Raw genomic sequence first — 22,890 nt, 5'->3', positions numbered from 1 at the left:
AATAAAAAGGTAAAGCCACTAGTATATATCAGACCAGCAGATGGCATGCAGACAACGAGCAAAGCAGAAGAGAGAGGGAGAAAATGAGTCAACTTGTCTATTAGATATAATTAATGCCGTATTATTTCAAGTAGTTACAAATCATGAAGGTACTATAGTGGTTCAAAACAGAGAAAATCAAAAGAGGATAATAATTAATGACTAATGTTTACGCTTGGGAATGAAATTGAAATTCACAATGACCAAACGAGTACAAGTACAATCACTACGAAGAATGGTACAAGGCCAGAAACACATAAAAGCACAAGCGTACAAGTAACCAAATGCAAGCACACACTCAGAATTGTAAACTGAACCTGATTTTAATAAGCAACCACAGACCCCATGAACAAGCCAAAAGGCGGATTGTTTTTTTCATACAGCCACTACTAACAGTAACTGTTCTGTAATTATTTAACTGTGTTAATCTTTAGAGCAGGCATAAGATGAAAATGTATATTTACACCTCTATGAGTGAACTGACAGTAAAGACAAAAATAAGGTAATGCTACTACTGTCAACAGCAATATTCAGATAAAACGTGAGTGTCATGGAAGCAAACATGCAACAAATCAATTACATATTGCTCTCTCTATCATAACATTTCAGTAATAAGACAGGTATTCTGCTCAGCTTAGTGTAAGAACATATACATTTAACACTGTGACTGGATAATCTATTAGCCCATGCAGTATATCAATACATTTTGAACATGCGATTAGAAATAACTGATATAATAATTGAGTGTTGGTTTTGACTGTAATGTTGTGCGATCAAATTACTGTTTGCATGCAAACTGTGTGCTAAAATAAAAAACGTCAACAGAACTGTTTGAAAGCAGAAGATCAATGTTCATTTACATTGGAGCTTTTGAGGATTCATTTAAAAACCCTGAGAGACCTCATGATTTAAAGCAATAAGTGTCAAATCTTGCACTTTGAGACATTACAGTGCAAGTGTGTTCAACCCTGGGAACGCAGCTAATGTACTCATTTCTACAATGTCTGGGAAATGCACTCAGCAGTTGAAGCTTGTTGTGCATAGCACAAAGGGGTGGCGCCACAGAAGCGACTGAGGTTTGCATTTTTGTAAATGATTCTAAACTAGACTGGCACTTACCAGAGATGCAAATTAGAAACAAAAAAGGTCAGGATGAACGTTTTAGATAAGCTAAACTATTTCTGTGTTTCTGTGGATTACTTTTAGTGACCAATGTCAATGTTTAATCAACCTTTTGCTGCTAGTGACCCCACTATAAGTACCCAAAATTGTCCACAACCTTATTATTATTACTACTATTATTATTATTATTATTTTTACTAGTAAGCCTCAAATCATTGCTATTCATTACACATATAAACACAAATAAATTATTGATTGAAATATGCACTACCACTGTATGTCATCTCTCTAGCCAGAAATACCACTGTGCTATATTTGGGGAAGATTATGAAGATACACTGCAAAATATATTATGAATATTGTTTTTTTTTGTGTATTTCAAGCTAGACGGTCCATCCGTGATGTTCACAGCATGCAGAAGAACATGAGTGCACTGATCTGCATCATATTTTGCATTATAACATTTAGTATAATGCATTTTATAATATTTGTATAATAATGTACTATATTGTTATATAGTGGATGATGAGAAATGATCTAAAAGGCACAGAGGGCTTTTGATAAATAGTCCAGCTGAGAAGCATAGTCATACTTAATTGATCAATATAAAGAATCAGAGCAGAAGAGACAGAGATCATTGGAAAAGGTCATAGTGAAACAGCAGAAAGAAACATACCGATGCCAGGTCCAGGAGACATGCACAAGACTGAGCCTGCAGCAGCAGTAGAGAGGAGACAGAGTTAATGTGACCACCCAGTTATAGAGTATTTCACATGCATCTCCTTTACAGAAGCCAAAGCTCACTTGCACAGACATAAGGTCTTAATAATAAGAGGCAGGAAAGCCCACATACAGGCACAGAGTAATGAAAGTCTTTAGGCCAAACTAAAGTAAGCAGATTTAAAAATGTGAGCAGGAGATGTCATTGGGTGCACCCAGTCTAAAGAATAATGCTGTGGCCAATGCGTGTAAGAAACCCATGTGTATGTGTACATTCAGGTTTATGTGTGTGTACCTGTAGGGAACAGTGCAGTAGAAGGCTGCAGAGGTGTGTTGGCGAGAGCTTGCTGGTAGTGAAGAACACTGGGGTTTAAAAGACCACCAGGCCCTGCACTCTTCTCTAGAGCCACTCGCTTAGCCAGTGGCTGCAACATGCTGTGAGGAAACGCCTGAGAGAAAGGGAGCAAGAGAGCATGACAGGGTAAGAATGAATGAAGGTATGAAATCAGCAAATAATCATCTAACATATCTACACTGAGGACTAACTCAACTCAAATCATGTCAATTAAATCATGACCTCTAAGAAATAGTTTAAAGAGACAAAATATGACCTGACAGACCTGAGGATTTGAGGGTAAATTTTTAGCATAGAGCACAGGATGTCCACAAACACAGGATGAGCAATTCGAGAATTTTAAACGAGGAAGCAAAATCAAATCTGAAAATAGCCACAGTACAATAACAGTGATTTAAGACCATGCAAAGCCAGAGGTGAAAGGTGAAGTACCATGTCAACAGTTGCCTCGAGGGGTCGCTTCAGCACTTTGGCACTTGACTGAGTCTGCACACAGCACGCAGCCAACACATGATGGCAGTGGGCCAATGGGAGTCAAGCGTATTAACAAACAGCAAGCACAGGTGCATCATGGGAACAGCATTGCATTGTGGAGAGGTGAGAGGAAAAAAAACACAAAAAAAAAAATGAAATAACCGGAATGCTGTTTACTACATAAACAATATGCATGCACACAAACAAAACAAGTTTAATCAGTGTTATCTTCGTTAAGTCCTACAAACAGTTCTGTTAAAAAAAGAAGCTGCAGAAAACACTACTATGGCACGAAACTGCATGATGCTTCATTAGTTGCTCGACAAAACCACAATAACTTGATGAAAAATCAAGATGTTAATTCTCTGTTTGAAAAACACACACACATACACAACTTCCATGGATTAATTCTTTAGCTACTGGAATAGTAAAGATAAACTAATGAAGCATGATCGGTGGTCTGACAGCAGTTGCCATTCGATAGTTTACATTTATCTGTAAAAAAGAAGCAGTCTGAGTTTGTGTGTGAGTGTGTGTGGGAGGGTTTGAGGCAGTATGTTTGAGGGGGTGATTGTATGCTTACTAGATCATTAATAGTAGCAGTGTTTTGAGTGCTGGTTTTGAATCTTTGTATATAGAGCAGATGTTTATGTCTGTGGGTGTGCACACAAAACAATGAGAGGTTCTGAGTCCAATGTATAGGATGTAATATGTGTGGATGCATGTGTGTTCACTGAGCCTCACCATAGCAGCAGTTGCAGCAGTGCTCTGTGTGCTCTGAGAGCTTTTGAGGCGTGCCTGCAAATGAGCAGGAGGGTGAAAGTATTTGCACTTCTCTCTGGAGCAGCGGCTCTTCACATAGTCCATGCACACTGTCACTGTGTTATCAGTGCTGTCAATCATGGGGCTGTCACTAGGGTGGGCAAACCGACAGTCTGTCTCTCCTCGGGAGCAGTTCCCCCGCTGAAACTCTCTACACACCTACACATACAGCATCAGCCAACAACAAAAATAGCAACTCTCAGATCCGATGCAATCTGAGGACCGAAGTCTGTGTGCCTCTGTATGAGTGCCATTGTGCTTTTAGCATAACTTGGAATACCGTCTGCATGCAACACAGAGAGTGAAACCGGTTAATTATAATTGTGTAAATGGTTTCTTTACCTCCAGTTTGTCAGAGCGCAGTGTTTTCTGAGACGAGGAAGAGGAGTTAGAGCTCTGCACTGCTACTGCAGGGCTGCCAGGGACAATCACAGGGTTGCTCGGGAGCATCTCCGTAGCAACCAGTCCCATCCCGTGAGTGACAGGAGAGAGGTAGGGCGAGTAACTGATCCCAGGTCCTGGCCCCAGACTCTGACCAACAGGAAAAGAAGACTGCAAAAACACATAAGAGTCCAAAACTTTTATTTAACCTCATATTATTAGGGTTAGCTGTTGAAATATATAAGGTGGGGGAAAAAATACTATGTGCCTTTTTTCACACAAGATTAATATGAAAAGGCCTAAAGATCCAAATGGCACCTATAGACAAACTCTACAGCAACAGACTGCCAAAGAACTCCAGGGCTCAAGCTGAGCTAAACTCACTCCCCAGGATTCTGCGGTTCACCTAGAGCCTGGCAAGCTTACAATCCCAATGTGCAAGATGGCTGCTTCTTTTACGTACTCTGACAGACTGACTGTGGGGAGGCAAGCCAAGATGCCTCAGTAATTGTGCCAAACAAAGATGTTCAAGTGATTAATTTGGAACAACAGAGTACATAGCATTTGTGGTAGAACTATATTTTCATGTAGATTACACTGATCATGCATTATTATAAATAAAGTACACTTTGTGAACGCGACAGCAAGACACTTTGTGAAACATGTACAATGCAATCAGCCAAATTTTATTTATCCATGTAACACACACACACATAAACACACACATCTTAAAAAGACCCAGACACTGTGGGGTTTCCAATATGAAATGACTGATAGGGGCGGAACTTACCACAGCAGGCAGGCTGGATCCTGGCAGCATGAACTGCATCTGCTGGGCCAGCATGGCTGCAGCCGTCTTCTGCTGGATCAGGTTGTTTCTTCCATTGATCTCCAGCTGACTCTTCAGGTGAGATGGAGGGTGCAGATATTTACAGTTATCCCTTGAACACCGACCCTGAAATCCAAGCCATGAAATCAGTTAAAAACTGTACAGTAATTTCGTAAATTGAAGAAATTTCTATCTAGAGTCAGTAAGTTCAACTTAACAGAATAGAGTCTCCAGAAGTATATGCCATGCACACACACACACACACACACATATATATATATATATATATATATATATATATATTCTGTGTATACCTCTGTGTAAAATAAGTCAAGATTTTATAAAATGAGTTTGATCCAACTGTAGGTCCATTCAATAAAGATTAATAGTATGTGTTTGTACTCAGGTTTTAGTGACCAGAAGTCAGACACACTACAGAGAAGGGGTCAAAACTAAGTATAGTTTATAAATTGATAGCTGTGTCTAGGCATTCAGATGCAGTCGCAACAGTTAGCAGCTTTGAACAGGACTACAGAGAGAACATGAAAGGAGGGGCTGAAGTGGTGTGTGTGTGTGTGTTTGTGAACTCATATTGTATGCTCTTTGACAAGGGTCCACCTCCACTAAGCAATCAGAAGTTGGGTAGGTATCAGATAACCTCAATAACCATGAGATGGATCTACTGAAATTCAGAATATAGAAAAGCAGCAAAAGATAAGTATGCTGAAAAATAGGCATCTCAACATGTATTTTCTCAACCTCAAGAAATATCATCCCTGGCTTTCCCTTAAATCCAAACAACTGGTTGGCTGTGTGTGTGTGTGTGTTGGCGCACCTAATATGGTGCTTCGCACTGTTCTGTGGAGACGAATGTTTCTTCTCAAACACACAGGTAGGCCAGACTGTATTGCATTACACTAAACTGTGTTACGCTCAGTCAGCTAAATGTTTCCACATGAGTCTATTATTAACAATATATAAGACTCACCAAAATAACGAAGGGGCATTTTACTGAGAAAGGCGGTACAAAGCTTTAAACTAAGTAATAACAAAATCATAGAAAATACATCATGCCATGTTTATCCAGAACAAAAGTGCAGTGACTGGGGAGGAATTTCAATTTAAAAAAAAGCGCAAGCTATGACTTTGTGTCCATAAATACTACTGGACATTGCGAAATGAAAAATAAAATATGTAGCTGCTTTGATCCCACACAACCTGTAGCTCACATTTCCATTATATCCACATCAGATAACTTCAACTTCAATAAATCACCCACATCTCACAACATCATTGGCAGTGTGTTCATCCACAAACAGAACTTGCTAAACAACTTAGGAGAAAGTCAGCATTTTTGGCGGCATGCCATTTATTGGTTCATGGAAAATTCCCTTCGCTCAAGACAGAGATTTTATCTGTTGGTGAAAAACACTTAATAAATCAGTAAGTACATGCAAGCAAATTAGCAAGCGGTAGAAGGCAGCAGGGCCTCCTTTATTTTAAACAAGTGTTGCAAAGATAGGTAAAGTGACAGACATGAGTTAAACATGAATGACTTTATATTATGTAATAAAAACAAATAAGATACCATAAACCATAAGAAATGATTAACAGCTCCTGTCATGTCTATGCAGGAACTGGCGTCTTACCATATTTGTGAAAGAACACTAGCAACATTTATTGTGCTTCAAGTCAAAAGTCTATTCATTGCAACAAACAAACTTATATAAGTGGACAATGTATGTAGGCCAACTGAAAATGTCATCGCCTTTAAATAATATTTCAACCAGCTTAAATATTTTCACAACTTATATATTTTTGGTGGTGGTTCAAGTGGTTAAGGCTCTGGGTTGTTGACCGGAAGATCAGGGGTTCAAGCCCCAGCACCGCCAAGTTGCCACTGTTGCTGCCTTGAGCAAGGCCCTTAACCCTCTCTGCTCCAGGGGCGCTGTATCATGGCTGACCCTGCACTCTGACCCCAACCTCCAAGGATGGGATATGTGTAGAAAGAATTTCTCTGTGTTGTGATGTATATGTGACAAATAAAGGCTATTTTTATGTTTCAAATAAGTAATAAATAAGTTTTGTCACAATATGGTACGACTTATTTCCCAAAAATGAAACACGCAACCCGCACTACATGAGTAGATGAGGACTTGCATCACTGTCTGCTACTGGTTCTCACACTACACTGCTGGAACAAGAAAGAAAACTATTTCGGTCAGGGACAGTTGTGGAAAATGCCGCACAACCCACTAGAGTTTGGAGAAGAAGCTATCTAAGTCTGTGTTCTCAAACAATGTCTTTTTTGAAGCTATCAGCACCGGTTTTACATAATAATCCTGAGTAGTAGACTGTTTTCAAAGCAGCCCAGAGCTTCTGGGATGTCACGACACTTTGACCAGTGGTGTTCATCAGCCTACCTTAACCAACTCGCCTACCTAGCCTACTTTTGTTTAGCTACCAAGCCACGTTAGATACTAACGCTTGCTCAGTCAAGGTTAGCAATTTCTTAAAGTTTATAATAGTCTATATCAGTTCATAAGTATTTGAATAGTGACACAATTTTAGTAATTCTCCTCTGCACAGCACCACAATGCATTTGAATTAAGCAATCAAGATATGACTGAAGCGTAGATTTTCAGTCTTAACAGGCTGTTCAAAAATACTACATTAACTGTTTAGGAATTATAGTCCCATCCCTCCATTCAAAAGTAATTGGACAAACATCGAATAATTATAAGGATTACTTTTAATACTGGGATGCAAATCCTTTGCAGATAATGACAGCCTCTAGGCTGGAATTCATGACGTCACCAAAATGCTGAGTTTCCTTCATTACGTTGATCTGCCAGGCATTTACTGAAGCTGCCTTTAATTTAATGCTTGTGTGTGGGTCTTTCTGCCTTCAGTAAGTGAAAAGCATGCTAAATGTGATTGAGGTCAAGTGACTGACTCAGACATTTAAGAACATTCCATTTCTTTGCCTTAAGAAGTTCTTGGGTTGCTTTTGCAGCATATTTTAGCCATCCGATCAGTTGTGCAGCATTTGACTGAATCTGAGCAGAAAATATAGCTCTATACCCTTCAGAATTCCTCCTACTTCTAGCAGCAGTCACAACATCTATAAACACCAGTGACCCAGTTCCACTGGCAGCTATACATGCCCATGCCATTACACTGCCTCCACCATGTTTGACAGATGAGGTTGTATGCTTTGGATCATGAGCCTTTCCTTTCTTTCTCCATACTCTCTCTTCCCATCATTTGGGTACAAGTTAATCTTGTTCCAGAACTGTACAGGCTTTTAAAGATGTTTTCTAGCAATTCTGGCTTTTCTGTTCTTGACTTCCATTGTTTTGCATCTTGAGGTAAACGTTCTTTATTTAAATTCATGAAGGGAAAAAAGGTATATACTTTATTTATTCTTTGTTAAGGCTTAGCTTATTGATGGCTTAAAACTTGCTTATTCGAGCAATGTAACTATCATCCAGAGTTGATGGTAAAGATAAATATCCAATCAGTTTGATTAGCTTGGCTAATGAGCATCTGTTACGCACCAATCACACAAACATTCATCCAAATACTGATTGCTGATTGTTGTACAGGTCATTCCTGTTGCCAGCTTGCTTTTCAGTTTAAGATCACACCACTTCTCTATTTCTTTTTTCAGTGTATAAATCTCTCCCCATTGTTTTTACATTGAGGCGCTCCACAATAACACTTAGGCGCTGCAGATAAGCCTTTCTATGGTAAGGAAAGCCCTGTTACTGATCACATACACATGGACCTAATTACTATCACAGACACACTCAAAGACTCTCACTCCACTTACTCTTTGAGAAGTATATACTCTGTGTCTTTTGTCTTTCTTTCTATAGCAAGCCCTTTATTCACTGACTGTCTTTCAAGTCGTTTGATCTAGTTACTGGAGTTCATGTTTTTGCCTTTGCCTAGTCTATTTAACATTGTTCATCGTGTTGCTGAACACGCTCTCAGTTAGTCAAGCCCTCCACGAACTACTCATAAAACTGGCATGCTTCAAGGCCGTAAAGATGTTACCCTCAATTCCTTGAGCAACATGTCCATTCGTTCTAAGGCTCTGATCCAGAACAGACCAGTTGTGTGAAGGTGACCTTCATTTCATCTTCCAAATACTAAGCCACTGGAACCATTCAACTTGGCCAGATATATCCTCACGATGTGGAACGCCAATGGCATTAAAGGAAGAGACTATGCTTCTACTGCTGCAGAGCTCATCATCAGATTGCGCAATGCTCCCCCTAACCCTCTGTAAAGGTTCACTGCATCTTCTCCATCCTCATCATGTCTACAACTGTGGTACAGATTTTCTAGACAGGTTTAAAGGGTCAACCTGTTTCCTAATGTTTCCTATTGCTTTTATGTGCAGACAACCAGGAGGACTGAGCATGATTTATTCAATTCAATGAATATGCAAGAAATCCCTTGAACATTTGCCAACAAATCTTACACCTTTCCAGTGCATCTTGTGTTACCAGCCACCTCTGTGCCCATGGAATAACAATCCCACTGACTGACCCACTGCGCACTCCAGTTCCCACGGAGAGAGCAGGTGTGGAAACAAGCACACCAACACCTAGAGCACATAGCCCAAGTCACCAAAAAAGCTGCAGACAGATGAAGTAGAGAAAGACTAAACTATAAACCAGGAGACTGCGTACAGCTCTCCACCAGAGACCTACAGGTCACAGAACGATGCAGAAAGTCGATGCACTGGAATTGGCCGATTCAAGGTTCAAAGGGTTGTTGGGAATTGGGATTAATGCCAGAAACCGTTAATACAAAAATACACAGACCAGGTGAATAAAATAACTCTGAAACATCACTGTATACAAGTGCTTGCTCATTATTAATGGATAGGTGGAGTTTCCCTTTAAGGGCAGTTAAGGTAATCAGCCCCCTGAAGGAATGCATAATCTGAGCTAAACTGGAGTTTCTGGTTCTTGGAAAGCTAGTAAAGGAATTGGGCACAAATCAACAAGAGAGTATGGGTGGTGATTCCTGCATAGGAGTGGTGTTAATTAGAATGTATTTGTAAAGAATACTCTGACAGTACAATAACAGTACTGACTGCTGAAGCAGCAACAATCACACTGAAAAAGGCCGAACCACATAAACTCAGCGCTCAATGGCAGGACAACTCTGGAACCCACTCCAAGTTAAACAAGGGTCTCTTTATGCTATAGCAAACACTGTATTTTACACAGTATGTTCTATAGGCACAATAAGTCAATTCATGGTAGATATGATGAAATAAGAACAGTCATCAGTTTTTACACTGCTATAACAATCTTCAGTTCAGTGTTTGACAAATATCAAACAATGCACCTAAACTATTTTATTCTTTCCATACCACATGTTTACATTTACATATCATTTTTGAGGGAGTTAACAGATTGCCTGGTGACAATAAAACATTATCTTAATTTTTCATTTTATGTTATTATACACATATTATACATTTGTATGTTTGCAAATATTATGTAACATATAACGGATTTGACTAAAATAAAACACGCTAAGGAAAATCTGGGGAGGATGAGTATTAATACAGACTTCCTCTGAGTTATGTGCTGCTCTACCACTGCTTTTCAAAGTGCTGCCAGGCAGCCGGACGTGTTGGAGGAGATGCTAACTGCCCACTAACAGCTCACAGACGCCTACAATTGGCTTGTGTCACCTTAATCGACAGGGGGAGAGAGTAATTCGCTTCCCACCCAGAGAGCAAGGCTAATTATGTTTTGTCTCAGCCAAAGATGACTGTTGGGTTGTTGGGATTCAAACTAGCAGCTTTTCAGCGAGAAGGATTTTCTCTTCTGATATAGAGCCGACATAGAAAATGGATTAATACAGTATGGGCGAATGAACATGGGAAACAGAAAAATTATGCCTCTTCCAAATGTAACACATGCACAAATGCCACCCAGAATGCTGCCTACTTAGGAAGCTTCCTTACAAAAAGAACAATATAGTATGATGGTATATAGCTGAATATAAAATCAGTGTAGAGAAATAATCAGCCATGAGCATCTGCAGGTTTTGCCACAACTTGAGAAGGAAAGTGGACTGTGGATAGAAACAGCAGTGGCTAGGTTCACGAAAGAGGTAAATCTGTTGGGACTAAAATATAAACATTATAAAAATATAAAAAATAAATTCAGTAACTTCAGGTAACTTCGACTGGTACAAACATGTTATCTATTAATTTTAAATCCCTATTACCAATTAATAATATAATTATAATAATTTCCAAATATTTTTGGATCAACATCAATGTTGATCTAAAGCACAATTTCATTCAACATATCATTTTACACATACAGTGCATCATGGGCTATAATGTTACATGGCTTCAGTTAATGAATGAAATTAAGACCTGCTACAAATGATTACTGAACAGAAAACATCATTGTGTTGGAGTGTAAAAACAACTTAGATAGCCCAATCTTTTACAAGCATTTAGCATTCAACTTGCATGTCTATGTTTGAGTTTAAACTTAGAGTTTGTTAACTCCGCTGACAAGCTGTAACACTGCGGCTAGACTTACTTTGACAAAAGAAGCTATGAGTAAAATTCCATAGACTCTGTTTATGTGCCTGTCTAGACATGTCCTTATCAATACAAAAGGCAGCTGCTGAGTCCAGTAGATTTCCAAAAGACAGACTATATAAAAGGATTTTATTCCATGTTTTGGAAAATGCAAATGTTTAAATTCTGGTCCTACTTGGATTGACTGATTTTTTAATTCCATTTCCTGGGCCCTGGTTGTCGTATATGTAGTCAGTCGGGCAGAACAAGCCTTGTTTTGTAGGTATAATGAAATTACTGTACATATATATTGTACTATATTTCTGTTATGTTTCTCAGTCAGTTTTATTATAGTTATATCTTAGCCAAAACTGGTTCTAGATGACCTGTTTTTGGCTTTATTCATTATTCAGTTGTATAATTTTTGATGTAGTAGACTGTTCACTGTTGAATAACCTCTTGTAGAATACAATAAGTGGTTCATAATTTTACACTGGGTCACAGTTTCCAATTCCAAAATTGTTACAGGTCTAAGTGTAACACAAATGGGTCACGAGTCATGAAACGTGTTCAGCTTTTATTTTAGTTCTTCTAGGGAATGACCTGACACAATGCAGGTGTAAGGCATGGTTTACACATGCTTTTAAATAAACATCAGCTCAACTGAACTGGGTGGGGGATGGAAAACAAGGGAGATGTGTAGTGATGGCAAATGTCATGAGTGAAAGGGAGTGACAGCACAGTGAATGCAGTGTGCTGTGGTGAGCAGAGAGCTGAATATTATTTGACCATAACACTATGTAGACATGCACCTGAACCAACAGCAGCCATCTGCTGTCCTTCTGACACTTTATAATAATGACGGTTGTGTGTCACATATGCAACACGATCTGATGAAAACCATTTCTTAGCTTGTATGAAAATGAAAACCCTTTACATATGACCAGGTGACTCTGCCTGAAGCACAACAAGACTTTTTGAATAAAGGTCAAAACAACTAGCTGGAAAAAAACAAAAACAAAACAAACACCACCAGATACACTTTACCTTCAGCAGTATATATCCTAAGTCACTGTGCTTGCCAATAAACCAGAAGCAGAGCTTTCAGCCTGTAAAATCTATTGACCCTGCCTCCATAAATCTATACATTATCACTAAGAGGATATGATCATTCCACTGGAAGAGATAGAGAGCGCCAGAGAGAGAGGAAAACTGGGTCTACACAGAGAACAAACACAATTCATTCTAACGTTAATTATGTTCATGATTATGGCAATGTTAATTATAATTATTAAAAACAATAATACACACTTTAAAATAGCTTGACCTTTACACTTTAAATATTAGAATAAATGGTCAAATGTTTCACAATCAGATTAGAGGGATTTAATGCTCAGATGCCAATCAATAAGGAAGGATTTAAGGTCGAGACATCAATCTAATTTTCATATAAATACAATTGAATATTCAGCTGTACACCCACCTATGTCTGTCACAGTTATTACTGCCGCTATTCTTTCAAGTGATCGCACATAATCATTAGAATTTATAATCAGGTACACTTTGTTTATTAGCAGGTAGCCAGTTTGTGGGGGCATTTTTGTAATAAATTTTAGATTTTTAAGATATAATTTATGTTATTTTTCCCCGTTAATGTTTCATACAGAAGGAAATTTACCAAGAGGTTCATTTTAGACAAATGGCTATATATTTGCACTATTACACTGCTGTTATGCTTGTCGTTTAACAGTAGCATCGGAAAAAAAAAAGAGACAATTAAACCATTAAGTTGTTATGTGTATGTCGATCAGTCCTTAACCAAATGTCATACTCATCGTGACAGGCCTACACCCACACAGGCTGACAGTCACTTTTTAATTATGCGTCATACAATATCAAGATCCAGATGTGGGTTTACTATGTGATGTATTGTGTCTGTGTAATAAGATGGACTGTAAGCTTAAGAAAAGAAAAACACTAAATTGTTATAATGGTGCAAACATTTAAACTGTTAAAAGTCTGCAGATTCTAATCTGCTAGTGGCCATAAATATTCTTGCATACGAAGTTTGTCATCTTCACAATTTCACATTCTCTGACATAAATGGATTTTGAACAGAGAGTGACTGACAGCCAGCATAACAGAAGCAAACAACATTATGACAAAGCACAAGGAGGTGGTGGGGGGGTTCAGAGAGGGGAAAATAGAGAAGAGAAGACAGTAGATATAACGGCTGAACACAATTGAATTGTGAAAGGTAGTAAGTATACTGTCCTTCTAACTGAGGGCTTGTGTGTGGGCTGTGCATGCCTCTATATTTCTGAACCCTTCCCAGCACTTCAACCAGGCATTTATGCCATTAGTCTCTAAGACATGTGCTAAGTAACCTAAAATGACATGAGTCATGGTAAGGTAGGCATACTGAGCACACAGGGATGATTTCCTACTACGCTACTGTGGAGGACCACATCCACTCCTGTTTCTCAGGAGTACTTCTGTCACCTTTACCATTAGAGAAAATGAGTCTCTGGTGCATAAGGGCATGTAAGGACATACTAGAAGGAGAATCATTTGTATTGGATGATACAAACTACAAACTCTTGTCTCCAAAATAATTCAGACGCCAAGATTAATACAAAATTACTATGAAATATCATGTGATGTGAGTTGTCCTGGGAATCCTGTAATGCTAACTCACAGTAATACAGTCATTACTCAGATATGCTAGATCAGATATCAAACATCATCACGCCCGAAAGCAGTACGGGAAAAGGTCCCTCCCTGCAACATTACCACAAAATCCAGATCAGAGTGGATAACAAAATACTGATAAAAAACTGATAATCAAATATACAGAAAGCACCTGAAAAATGCCTTTTCAGTATGTAGCTGGCAAAACATAACCAGCAAGCTTGCCAACATTTGTCTCAGAGCTCCACAGAGGGCATGTAATCTCTCTCTGCCTAAGCAGCTCGCTGATGAATCATAATAGGGAAATTGTTTAACCATTTAACTAACTAGCTCTGTTTTGATCTAGTATAGTTAAAGTGTGCCAGTGACTCAACAAACATAGTACAACAGAATAACAACAATGCACAAACAACCAGTGGCATCGAGCTAGCTGGTTAACCTTAGAGCACTACCTAAGAGGCCTCTTTCCAAAAGAACGTTTGCTCATCCTCCAAGCACTCAGTTACAGTCACAATAAAGTCTGAGTCTCGAATACAAGGGCTGCATCTAAAACTGTATAATAACTATAGTATGTAAGTACACTAATGGTGTAAGTACTTTTCACATTTCATTATATTTAGATTGTAGAATGTGGTTTGGGATGAACCCTCATTGAAACTGCACTACTTGCCTTTTTTTTTTTTTAATTATTATTGCAACCCTGAGATTAAACCATGTGATAGAGAAACACAGCACATGCTATGAAATAATAGTCTTCCTATCAGGATCCTACTACTGCATTACCAACAAAATTTTTTTATAATTGTACATAAGAACTAAATGTATTTTAGAACTGTATAACTGAGATGCCTGCTTAGGACCGCAGTGTCAAGGCTCATATTTATGTGCTTCTTACCTTTAGGGAGTCGAAACAGGCGATGACTCGGCCATTGTCCACCTGACAGCTCTTGGGTGGGTGAGCGAATTTGCATTCTTCGTCACTGCGAGAGCACGTGCCTCTCTGGAACTGACGACACACCTCCAGAGTCAGCCACTTAGTGTCGCGCACAGCTGGCAATGCCACAGACATTTTGCTGACAGCCACAGTGGAACTCACTAAACGAGATATATGGGCACTTATCCACTACGTTCAGGGTGTCTGAGTATGGCGTAGTTGTTTACTGTAAAAGGACACTGTAATAGGTTGGTGGATTGTGAATCACCCGTCTGTTTTTATTCAAGAAATGTAATTTTCCTGCATAGCATGATCCTCTGACTACTTTGACAGCAGGCTTAGTTTATGCTTTCCTGTGGCTGTGGGTGGGACTGAATGCTGCAGTCAGGTGGAGAAAGGAACGGTTTAAGGTGGGAGGATTAGTACTCTGACTGAGGTGGAGAGAGAGGAGTGTGGGTGGTACAGGCAGGCAGAGACCAGAGATCAGCGACACGGGGAGTCATCTGAAAGGCACTTCTTGATAACAGTCTGTTGGAAATAAGAAGAAAAACAAAACAGAAAAGATATTTTTAAAAACACAAATTATTCACGGTGTTAAACCTCACCAATGGGCAGTCTAGCCAACTCATCACAGTGATAAACCGTAAGGAAGTACACAAATTTTAGACTGATTTTAGTATAATTTCTCCTGCTGCATTCCAAGGCTTGGAAATAAGGCCTCCCCACCCGGCTGAGATCTCGACTCAAACGGCAGCCTGACGGACCTGTATCGGATCAGGGCACAGCATAAATCCTATTATATCGCATACTCCAAGGGGATTTGGTGAATAGACAGAGTGAGAGCTCACTTCAGAGAAATCAGGCTAAGACTGCCCAGCAACAGCCAAACACAGAAACACATAGCACTGACAATGATGCTATCAAATCTGAGCTCTATTTCCTAAATGCATTACAGTTTTATCATCTCCTTAATTGGTAGAAAAAATGTTGGATCAGGACTGGAACAGATATAATATCTTGGCCAAGTTTTGCTCGTGCAAATGTCAACACAAACCACAGATTATGTACAGACAAAGCTCCTTTTGCATGAGACCTCAGAACACAAACTGTGGACTCTGGCAATTCTAGGCAAACACTTGTTACTAAGTGACTATAACCTTTTAAAGGCTATTTGAGCCTGGCTCAGATCACTCTCATGCCTGGTGCATGAGAGACCATGTTGTGTTAAAGTGCAGTCCTGAGTAGTTCTGGGCAATCTGAGCTCCTAATGGCAGGATAGCAAAGCAGGTCAATTATGCCCAATCACATTGTCTGAGAAAGGAAAGCACTGTGAACATCTGACAACCTCAGCTAAAGGGCAAAGGTTTATTTTGGGGGACTAACACTGCCCAAAATTTTGTCAGCTAGCATTAATACCCATCCAGTACATGGCTCTACAGAGTGAAGTCAGTCTGGGATGAGGGGAAGTATCTGTGTTCAAATTCACAGATCTTTTAATGTTTGGACTGTGGTAAGATGGGTAACTTATTGATAATGAATCTGCTTATAAACTTATGTGTCTAAGCCAGCTCTCACTCTCCATATCCCAGCCAGTATTGGAATAATAAATCTGCCATTGATAAACACAGCTGCTGACTTAATTGCATATATATATATATATATATATATATATATATATATATATATATATATATATATATTAACTATTAGTACTATTTATGCTGTATTATATTGTTATAACAAAGCTTGTTCTTTTTAGTGCTACTCTTTTTAGTACAAACAGTGTGCTAAAAACATACGTACTAAATGTAATGAACCCACAATAATTAAAATACGTCTAAACAAATTGTCATTCCTGTATTTCTTTTTTCGAAAATAATTATTATTGTCAATGACTGGTTATTGTCATTTGCTCTGTCCCTAGGAACTCTGATATTTTGGGTTTAACCATGTTTCCCTGGGGCATACATATGATGGCGAATTATAGGAAGAGACTCGGTGATGTTATTCTGTCCAGAAGAGGCTTGACCTAATATTAGTTATAAGAACGCCAACAATTCTGAAAGCAGGCTTGTGTAGAAAAATATAGCACTAAAAAAAAAAACAACTTAGGAAAAAAACAGTCAGCTGAGTATACAACTACCACCTCTGCCTGGTGAATAAATTCAATTGCTGATTAGTTAATGTAGTACTATTAGTTAGCTCATCTTAATTATAGTGCAGGCACACAAAAATACTCTTGTTTGCAGTCCTTTAGTGGTAGCCCTAACAACATGAATGGAGTTACAGTTAGTTGGCACAGTAAAAATTCTTAAAGCCATAAATCCAAAATCTTCAGCCAACAGTGACTTTTAATACTGATCTTTCCAAGTGAGATATGCACAAACTAGATCAATTAGGCAATTCATTTTATTTAGCTACTTTGAGTATGGCCAATGTTTTTCTGAAGCTTGGCCTAAAGAGTAAAGGTACACAGGCAAGGGTGTGGTCAGTCAAATATGGCTAGCTACCTATGTAGTAACTAGAGCCTCCAATGTATGTTTTTACCCCTATAAGACTTAAAGAGATGTTATCATTGACTCAGTGTAATTTCCAGCATCTCTGCCATGACATAAATAATATCTTTGATATTGAACGACATTTTAAAACACATCGAATTTACTGTGGTGCTATATACCCTACTTCATCTTAAAACCACCAACAACAGAAGAATATTTGCTCTGTAAACTATCAAATCTAGCCAGACAGCTGCTAACTTCTCAGTGGAATACTTTTTCCTTGAATTCTTTGCTTGCAGAGCTTTTTATTCAGTGCAATACTGAATGAACAACAGCTAAGTTAATGCAGCAGCAGGGTAAGTAGGCCACATGCATTACCCTGTGTGAGATGGGCATCAACTCACTCATTTAAATGAACCTCGTTTTGTTCTCCCAAAGGATTAAAACATAATTGGGGCAATTGTGTTTTTAATACTCTGTGACAGAAGAAAATAATATTTACAAGCTCGGTTTAGAGAGAAAAAAAACCCATTTATCACCAGACAAATTATGTATTAATGCGTTTAATGTCGAAAAACAAGGCAGCCTATTAATCAGCATCATTAGCAAAAGTTAAGATGGGCATAGTTACTGTGTAGGTGTATGTAAACAGGATATCTAACTGGATGATGGTGGGCAGAGATACTGTTTTACATTCTGCTGCTCAATATTCTGACCTTTGGCTCTGTGTAGGCGTTCCAGCATTTTTTCCTGCTGCTGTTTCACAGCATCACTGGGACTGCAATACCTAAACTAGTGAGTGTGCCAGGGTTTTGTGCTATACTAATTAGCTCTGATGTGTGAGTATTATGACCTTGAGGAAGAGATGTGAAATGAAGAGTTTTGGGATATTGAGAAACTCAGGAAAGAAGGAAATGCCAAAGCAGATGTCTGCATAAACATCCCGAAGTGTTTTCATTATCAACCATTGGTCAGACGGTAACATGCAATTTGTTGCTATTATACTTTAGATCTAGAACAAATTTAAACAAGCCACTCATGACTATGATACTGACAACAACAGTACTATTGTTTCGGTCAGTATGTTATTGTTTTATAAGCTATATTATCAGACACAGACTGATGCCGTTCAAAGGACAAGGGCGTATTTTTTTCATAAATATGAACAGTTGATCCAACTAATCAGCTAAGCCTCTAACTTTCCAGCTTTCTATTTAGTTATTCCCTTAAAATATGTACTATTCCGTTATTATTCAGTAACTACTTTGAAGCTTAGAGAAAAAGGTATATAGTTAAAAGAGTAGGGAAGTAAGTCTGGACCTACCAATGTGTTTTGGGAGTTGAGTTAATTATTAAGCCCTTCATCAGTTAGATGAAGATTATTGCGAAGAAGAGAAAACTTGAAATTGTGCTGGGTAGTAGCTCCCCAGGAGAAACCCTGGCCTAAATCCTGCCTGGTTTATTCTGAGAATCACCCGTCAGTTCCTTTCTTAGCAGCTAGGCCAATATTACCATAATTGACACTGTACTGAAATCAACTTCATGATGTACACCAAATGGCCAAAGGTTTACGGTCACCTGACTGTCACACCCATATGTGTTTCTTGAGCATTCCATTTCAGATTCAGTTCTCGTTTGTGGTTATAATGAATCTCCACCCTTCTCTTCTCTTCTAGGTTTTGCATTACATTTCATGGTGTTCCAGGTCATCTCAAGGGTGGTCACTGGGCTTTTGGTCAAAAGCTATATACAGTGCGTAATAGGCATTTCCAGCGAAGGGAAATCTTAATGCTACACCAAACATGGCATTTCTATACAATTCTGTGCTTCCAAATTTTGTAGTAACAGTTTAGGGAAGATCCCCAAATGGGTGTAACTGTCAGGTGTCCACATACTTTTGTCCATATATTGTACTGTGATACAGTTATACTGCGATACAGTTATATACATATATCATTGCCAATTTATTATTTGTTTGATTTTTTCCCCACTATACAGCCTACAACTGAATGATGCCATGCAGTCTGATTGTCTATACATTGTACAGTAAGTATACATCTGACATGTGATACACATAAAATCCCTTTAACCTTGAAACATAACACTATCCCTATTCTTATGTGGAAAAGAGCTGGTACTTCTTGCTTAAGGTTCTCAAAATATGGCTTAAAATAGAAATTATGGATCATGCTAAAAGCCCAAATGCATGGTCTCTGGTTATGTTGAAATGGTCAAATGATGCTGTAATTGAGTTTTCTAAGCCAGAGGCGTTGTGTCTAAATTAGGCCAGTACTGATCTGCAATGATGGAAATGGCTGAACTTGCTGGATCTGCTGTGGGACACACACACTATGGTTATGATTTTACAGTTATTGCCAGTTAGTTCGTTCAGTAAATACAAAAGACAAAATGAATCCTTTAGACAGTTTACAAGCTGTGTGTTTCATGCATGTTGTATCTGAATTGTAACTGAAAAAGATTTTATCCACTTGTATTTAATGAGTCTTGTATATGAGAGGTTATTTTAACATGTGACAAAATACTCTCTGTATTTAATATTCCTCATTTTCAAAGAACAAGTTTGCATGGTGTGTGTTGTTAAGAGTATGCAATGTGTGTTATTTTGCTTGTCAAATGTGTCAAGGACATATCTGTATGCATTTTATAAAGTGGATCTCAGTGATCAGATTTAAATCTACTTTGAATTTGGTGCATTTTCACTTTCACTTTTATGCTCATGAACCCTGTTTATCTGGATATAACCCAGATTAGAAGAGTAAACAAAGTTTGTTATTCCTCTCATCGACTTTTTTTTATTATTTGTACACAGACTTTAAAATAAATGTTATTTTTTTAAATTGCCCTGAGGAAGAAGAAATGGGGTTGCACATTAGCTCAGTGAGTATTGTTTATGTGTTAAAAGAAATATATATATATCACTAATCTCAGTATTAAACCACTAATCTCAGTATTAAACCACAATCTCAGTAATAAACCACTGATCTCAGTAATAAACCACTAATCTCAGTATTAAACCACAATCTCAGTATTAAACCACTGATCTCAGTATTAAACCACAATCTCAGTAATAAACCACTGATCTCAGTAATAAACCACTAATCTCAGTATTAAACCACAATCTCAGTATTAAACCACAATCTCAGTAATAAACCACTGATCTCAGTAATAAACCACTAATCTCAGTATTAAACCACAATCTCAGTATTAAGCCACTGATCTCAGTAATAAACCACTAATCTCAGTATTAAACCACTAATCTCAGTATTAAACCACAATCTCAGTATTAAACCACTAATCTCAGTATTAAACCACAATCTCAGTATTAAGCCACTGATCTCAGTAATAAACCACTAATCTCAGTATTAAACCACAATCTCAGTATTAAGCCACTGATCTCAGTAATAAACCACTAATCTCAGTATTAAACCACAATCTCAGTATTAAGCCACTGATCTCAGTAATAAACCACTAATCTCAGTATTAAACCACAATCTCAGTATTAAGCCACTGATCTCAGTAATAAACCACTGATCTCAGTATTAAACCACTGATCTCAGTATTAAACCACTAATCTCAGTATTAAACCACTAATCTCAGTATTAAACCACTGATCTCAGTATTAAACCACTAATCTCAGTATTAAACCACTAATCTCAGTATTAAACCACAATCTCAGTATTAAGCCACTGATCTCAGTAATAAACCACTGATCTCAGTAATAAACCACTAATCTCAGTATTAAACCACTAATCTCAGTATTAAACCACTGATCTCAGTATTAAACCACTAATCTCAGTATTAAACCACTAATCTCAGTATTAAACCACTGAGCTCAGTATTAAACCACAAATCTCAGTTCTGTTCTAAACAAGATTTCTGGTTAACATGAAAACGAAAGTCTGGCTCCTTATCCCACACTTATCCGACCTCACCCTTCCTCTTTCTCCCGTTTCCTGAAAAGCACTTCCTGTTGTTGAACGCTGCAGAAAACATTTGGGTTTTTATAAATCCGAATCTGTTCATCAAGCAAAAGTTCTCCATGAACTAAAACACACACTCCATAGCTACATTCTGGCCTGCGGGTGAAAACAGGGAGGCACTGCCTAGTAAAATATCCCGGAAAAATACACGTCCCCCCCCCGCGAGTTAATAAGTAAAGTTTATAACCTTTATTACACTATTATTACACGGTTATGACTGTTTTAAACTGGAACTCACACAACGAATAATGACGGGGCACATTTGAAGGACTTGCGCTAGAACTGCTAAAAAAAAACCGTGCTAAATGTTACGCTGTTGGCAAAGTGCAGGAAAGTTGGTTAGTTGCTGTAGCACACAGGCAGCTAGCTAGCACGGGTTAGCATTAAACACGGGTAACTAGATGCAGGTCGCGAGCTAAACTTGCGGGGAGTTCGCTAGCTAGCAACACGGCTAATGATACAGGCGCTAGCCAGCTAGATGTCGCCGGCCGGCGTTCACTTCACTTCAGTGGCGTATTCCCCTCACATTGCTGCCTTTCGTAGACGATGAACGTCAGTGCCTTCACGCTACCTGTACCACACATAGCTTATAAAGTTTTTTATTCTTCAAGGTGAACAAAGAGTGAGCGAGTTAGTCAGCGGGAATAACTCCCCAGTTTAACACCTGCTTACCTCATCGCCACGAAATCTCGCTGCTAGCCACACCGACAGTCACGAACCGACACGGCAACCCACCCAGTACAGCCAAACTGGGGGCGAAGGAAAAAAAATAGTTTATACTAAAAATCAAATATTACAAAAAAAAATTCGACGCACTATTTAACATCTTATCGTTTAAATCGGATTTTTCCTGTAGCGCGCGTCCTTCACGGTTAACGCGATACTTTCTTTTAAACACTAGCGCCGACTTTCCTTCGAGCAACAAGCATTTGACAGCTTGACTCTGTTTTTCAGGAAGGGTTTCCAAGTTGAAAAAGAGGAGGGGGGGGCACAACCAAGTATCGTTTCAGCCGGAGACTCGGAAAGAATGAAAAAATAAAAAATGCAAAGTGTGTTAAACAACTATATCCCTCGCAGATGTTTGTTCGCCGGTTGTCTCGCGGTGTCTGGGTAAAAAACAGGATTTTTGTATCAATTCGACGCTCTTGGACACCCCGCGGGCTCGTATTTGGTACGAACCAAGCGAATGTCAGCCGCCGTGAGAACGGCCTCCTTGTTGCCAGGGTAACAGTGATGCTGTAGAGTAAACGTAAGCAGATATAGTCATCAACATTAAAAGTGCTGCTCCTGAAGGGATCGGCCAGATATTCATAAACAAGCGTGTGTGTCGCAGTCATTACGATTGCTCCAACGGCTGATGTGTTTGTGAATGTGCATTTATCGCATTTTGGTGGACGCTAGTATGACTTATAGAAGTGCTCGATAGTGTCCCTCATCTTAAAATCATGTGCAG

At 38.7% G+C, this 22,890-nt stretch overlaps 1 protein-coding gene across 8 annotated transcripts in view; it reads right to left on the bottom strand.

Annotated features, from left to right (window-relative positions):
- Positions 1 to 22,387, bottom strand: part of mbnl2 (muscleblind-like splicing regulator 2) — a 28,033-nt gene extending 5,646 nt beyond the window's left edge. For 2 of the 8 annotated variants that reach the window (XM_058390860.1, XM_058390859.1), the window contains exons 1-7: positions 22,110 to 22,383; positions 14,900 to 15,466; positions 4,704 to 4,868; positions 3,875 to 4,084; positions 3,455 to 3,691; positions 2,669 to 2,722; positions 2,177 to 2,330 (exon numbers count right to left, since the gene is read on the bottom strand). In XM_058390860.1, coding sequence (XP_058246843.1) covers positions 2,177 to 2,330; positions 2,669 to 2,722; positions 3,455 to 3,691; positions 3,875 to 4,084; positions 4,704 to 4,868; positions 14,900 to 15,073 — 994 coding nt within the window. In that variant the 5' untranslated portion in view covers positions 15,074 to 15,466; positions 22,110 to 22,383. Of the gene's footprint in view, positions 1 to 1,837; positions 1,874 to 2,176; positions 2,331 to 2,668; positions 2,723 to 3,454; positions 3,692 to 3,874; positions 4,085 to 4,703; positions 4,869 to 14,899; positions 15,467 to 22,109 lie in introns of all 8 variants that reach the window. The other 6 variants (XR_009204673.1, XM_058390856.1, XM_058390858.1 and 3 more) reach the window with 6 other exon arrangements.
- Positions 22,388 to 22,890: the final 503 nt, after the last annotated feature.

This window comes from Hemibagrus wyckioides, linkage group LG06, assembly GCF_019097595.1.
Source record: "Hemibagrus wyckioides isolate EC202008001 linkage group LG06, SWU_Hwy_1.0, whole genome shotgun sequence".
Lineage (NCBI taxonomy): Eukaryota > Metazoa > Chordata > Actinopteri > Siluriformes > Bagridae > Hemibagrus > Hemibagrus wyckioides.
Note: the sequence above shows the minus strand (reverse complement) of the source record. Positions and strands in the feature narration are given on the sequence as shown.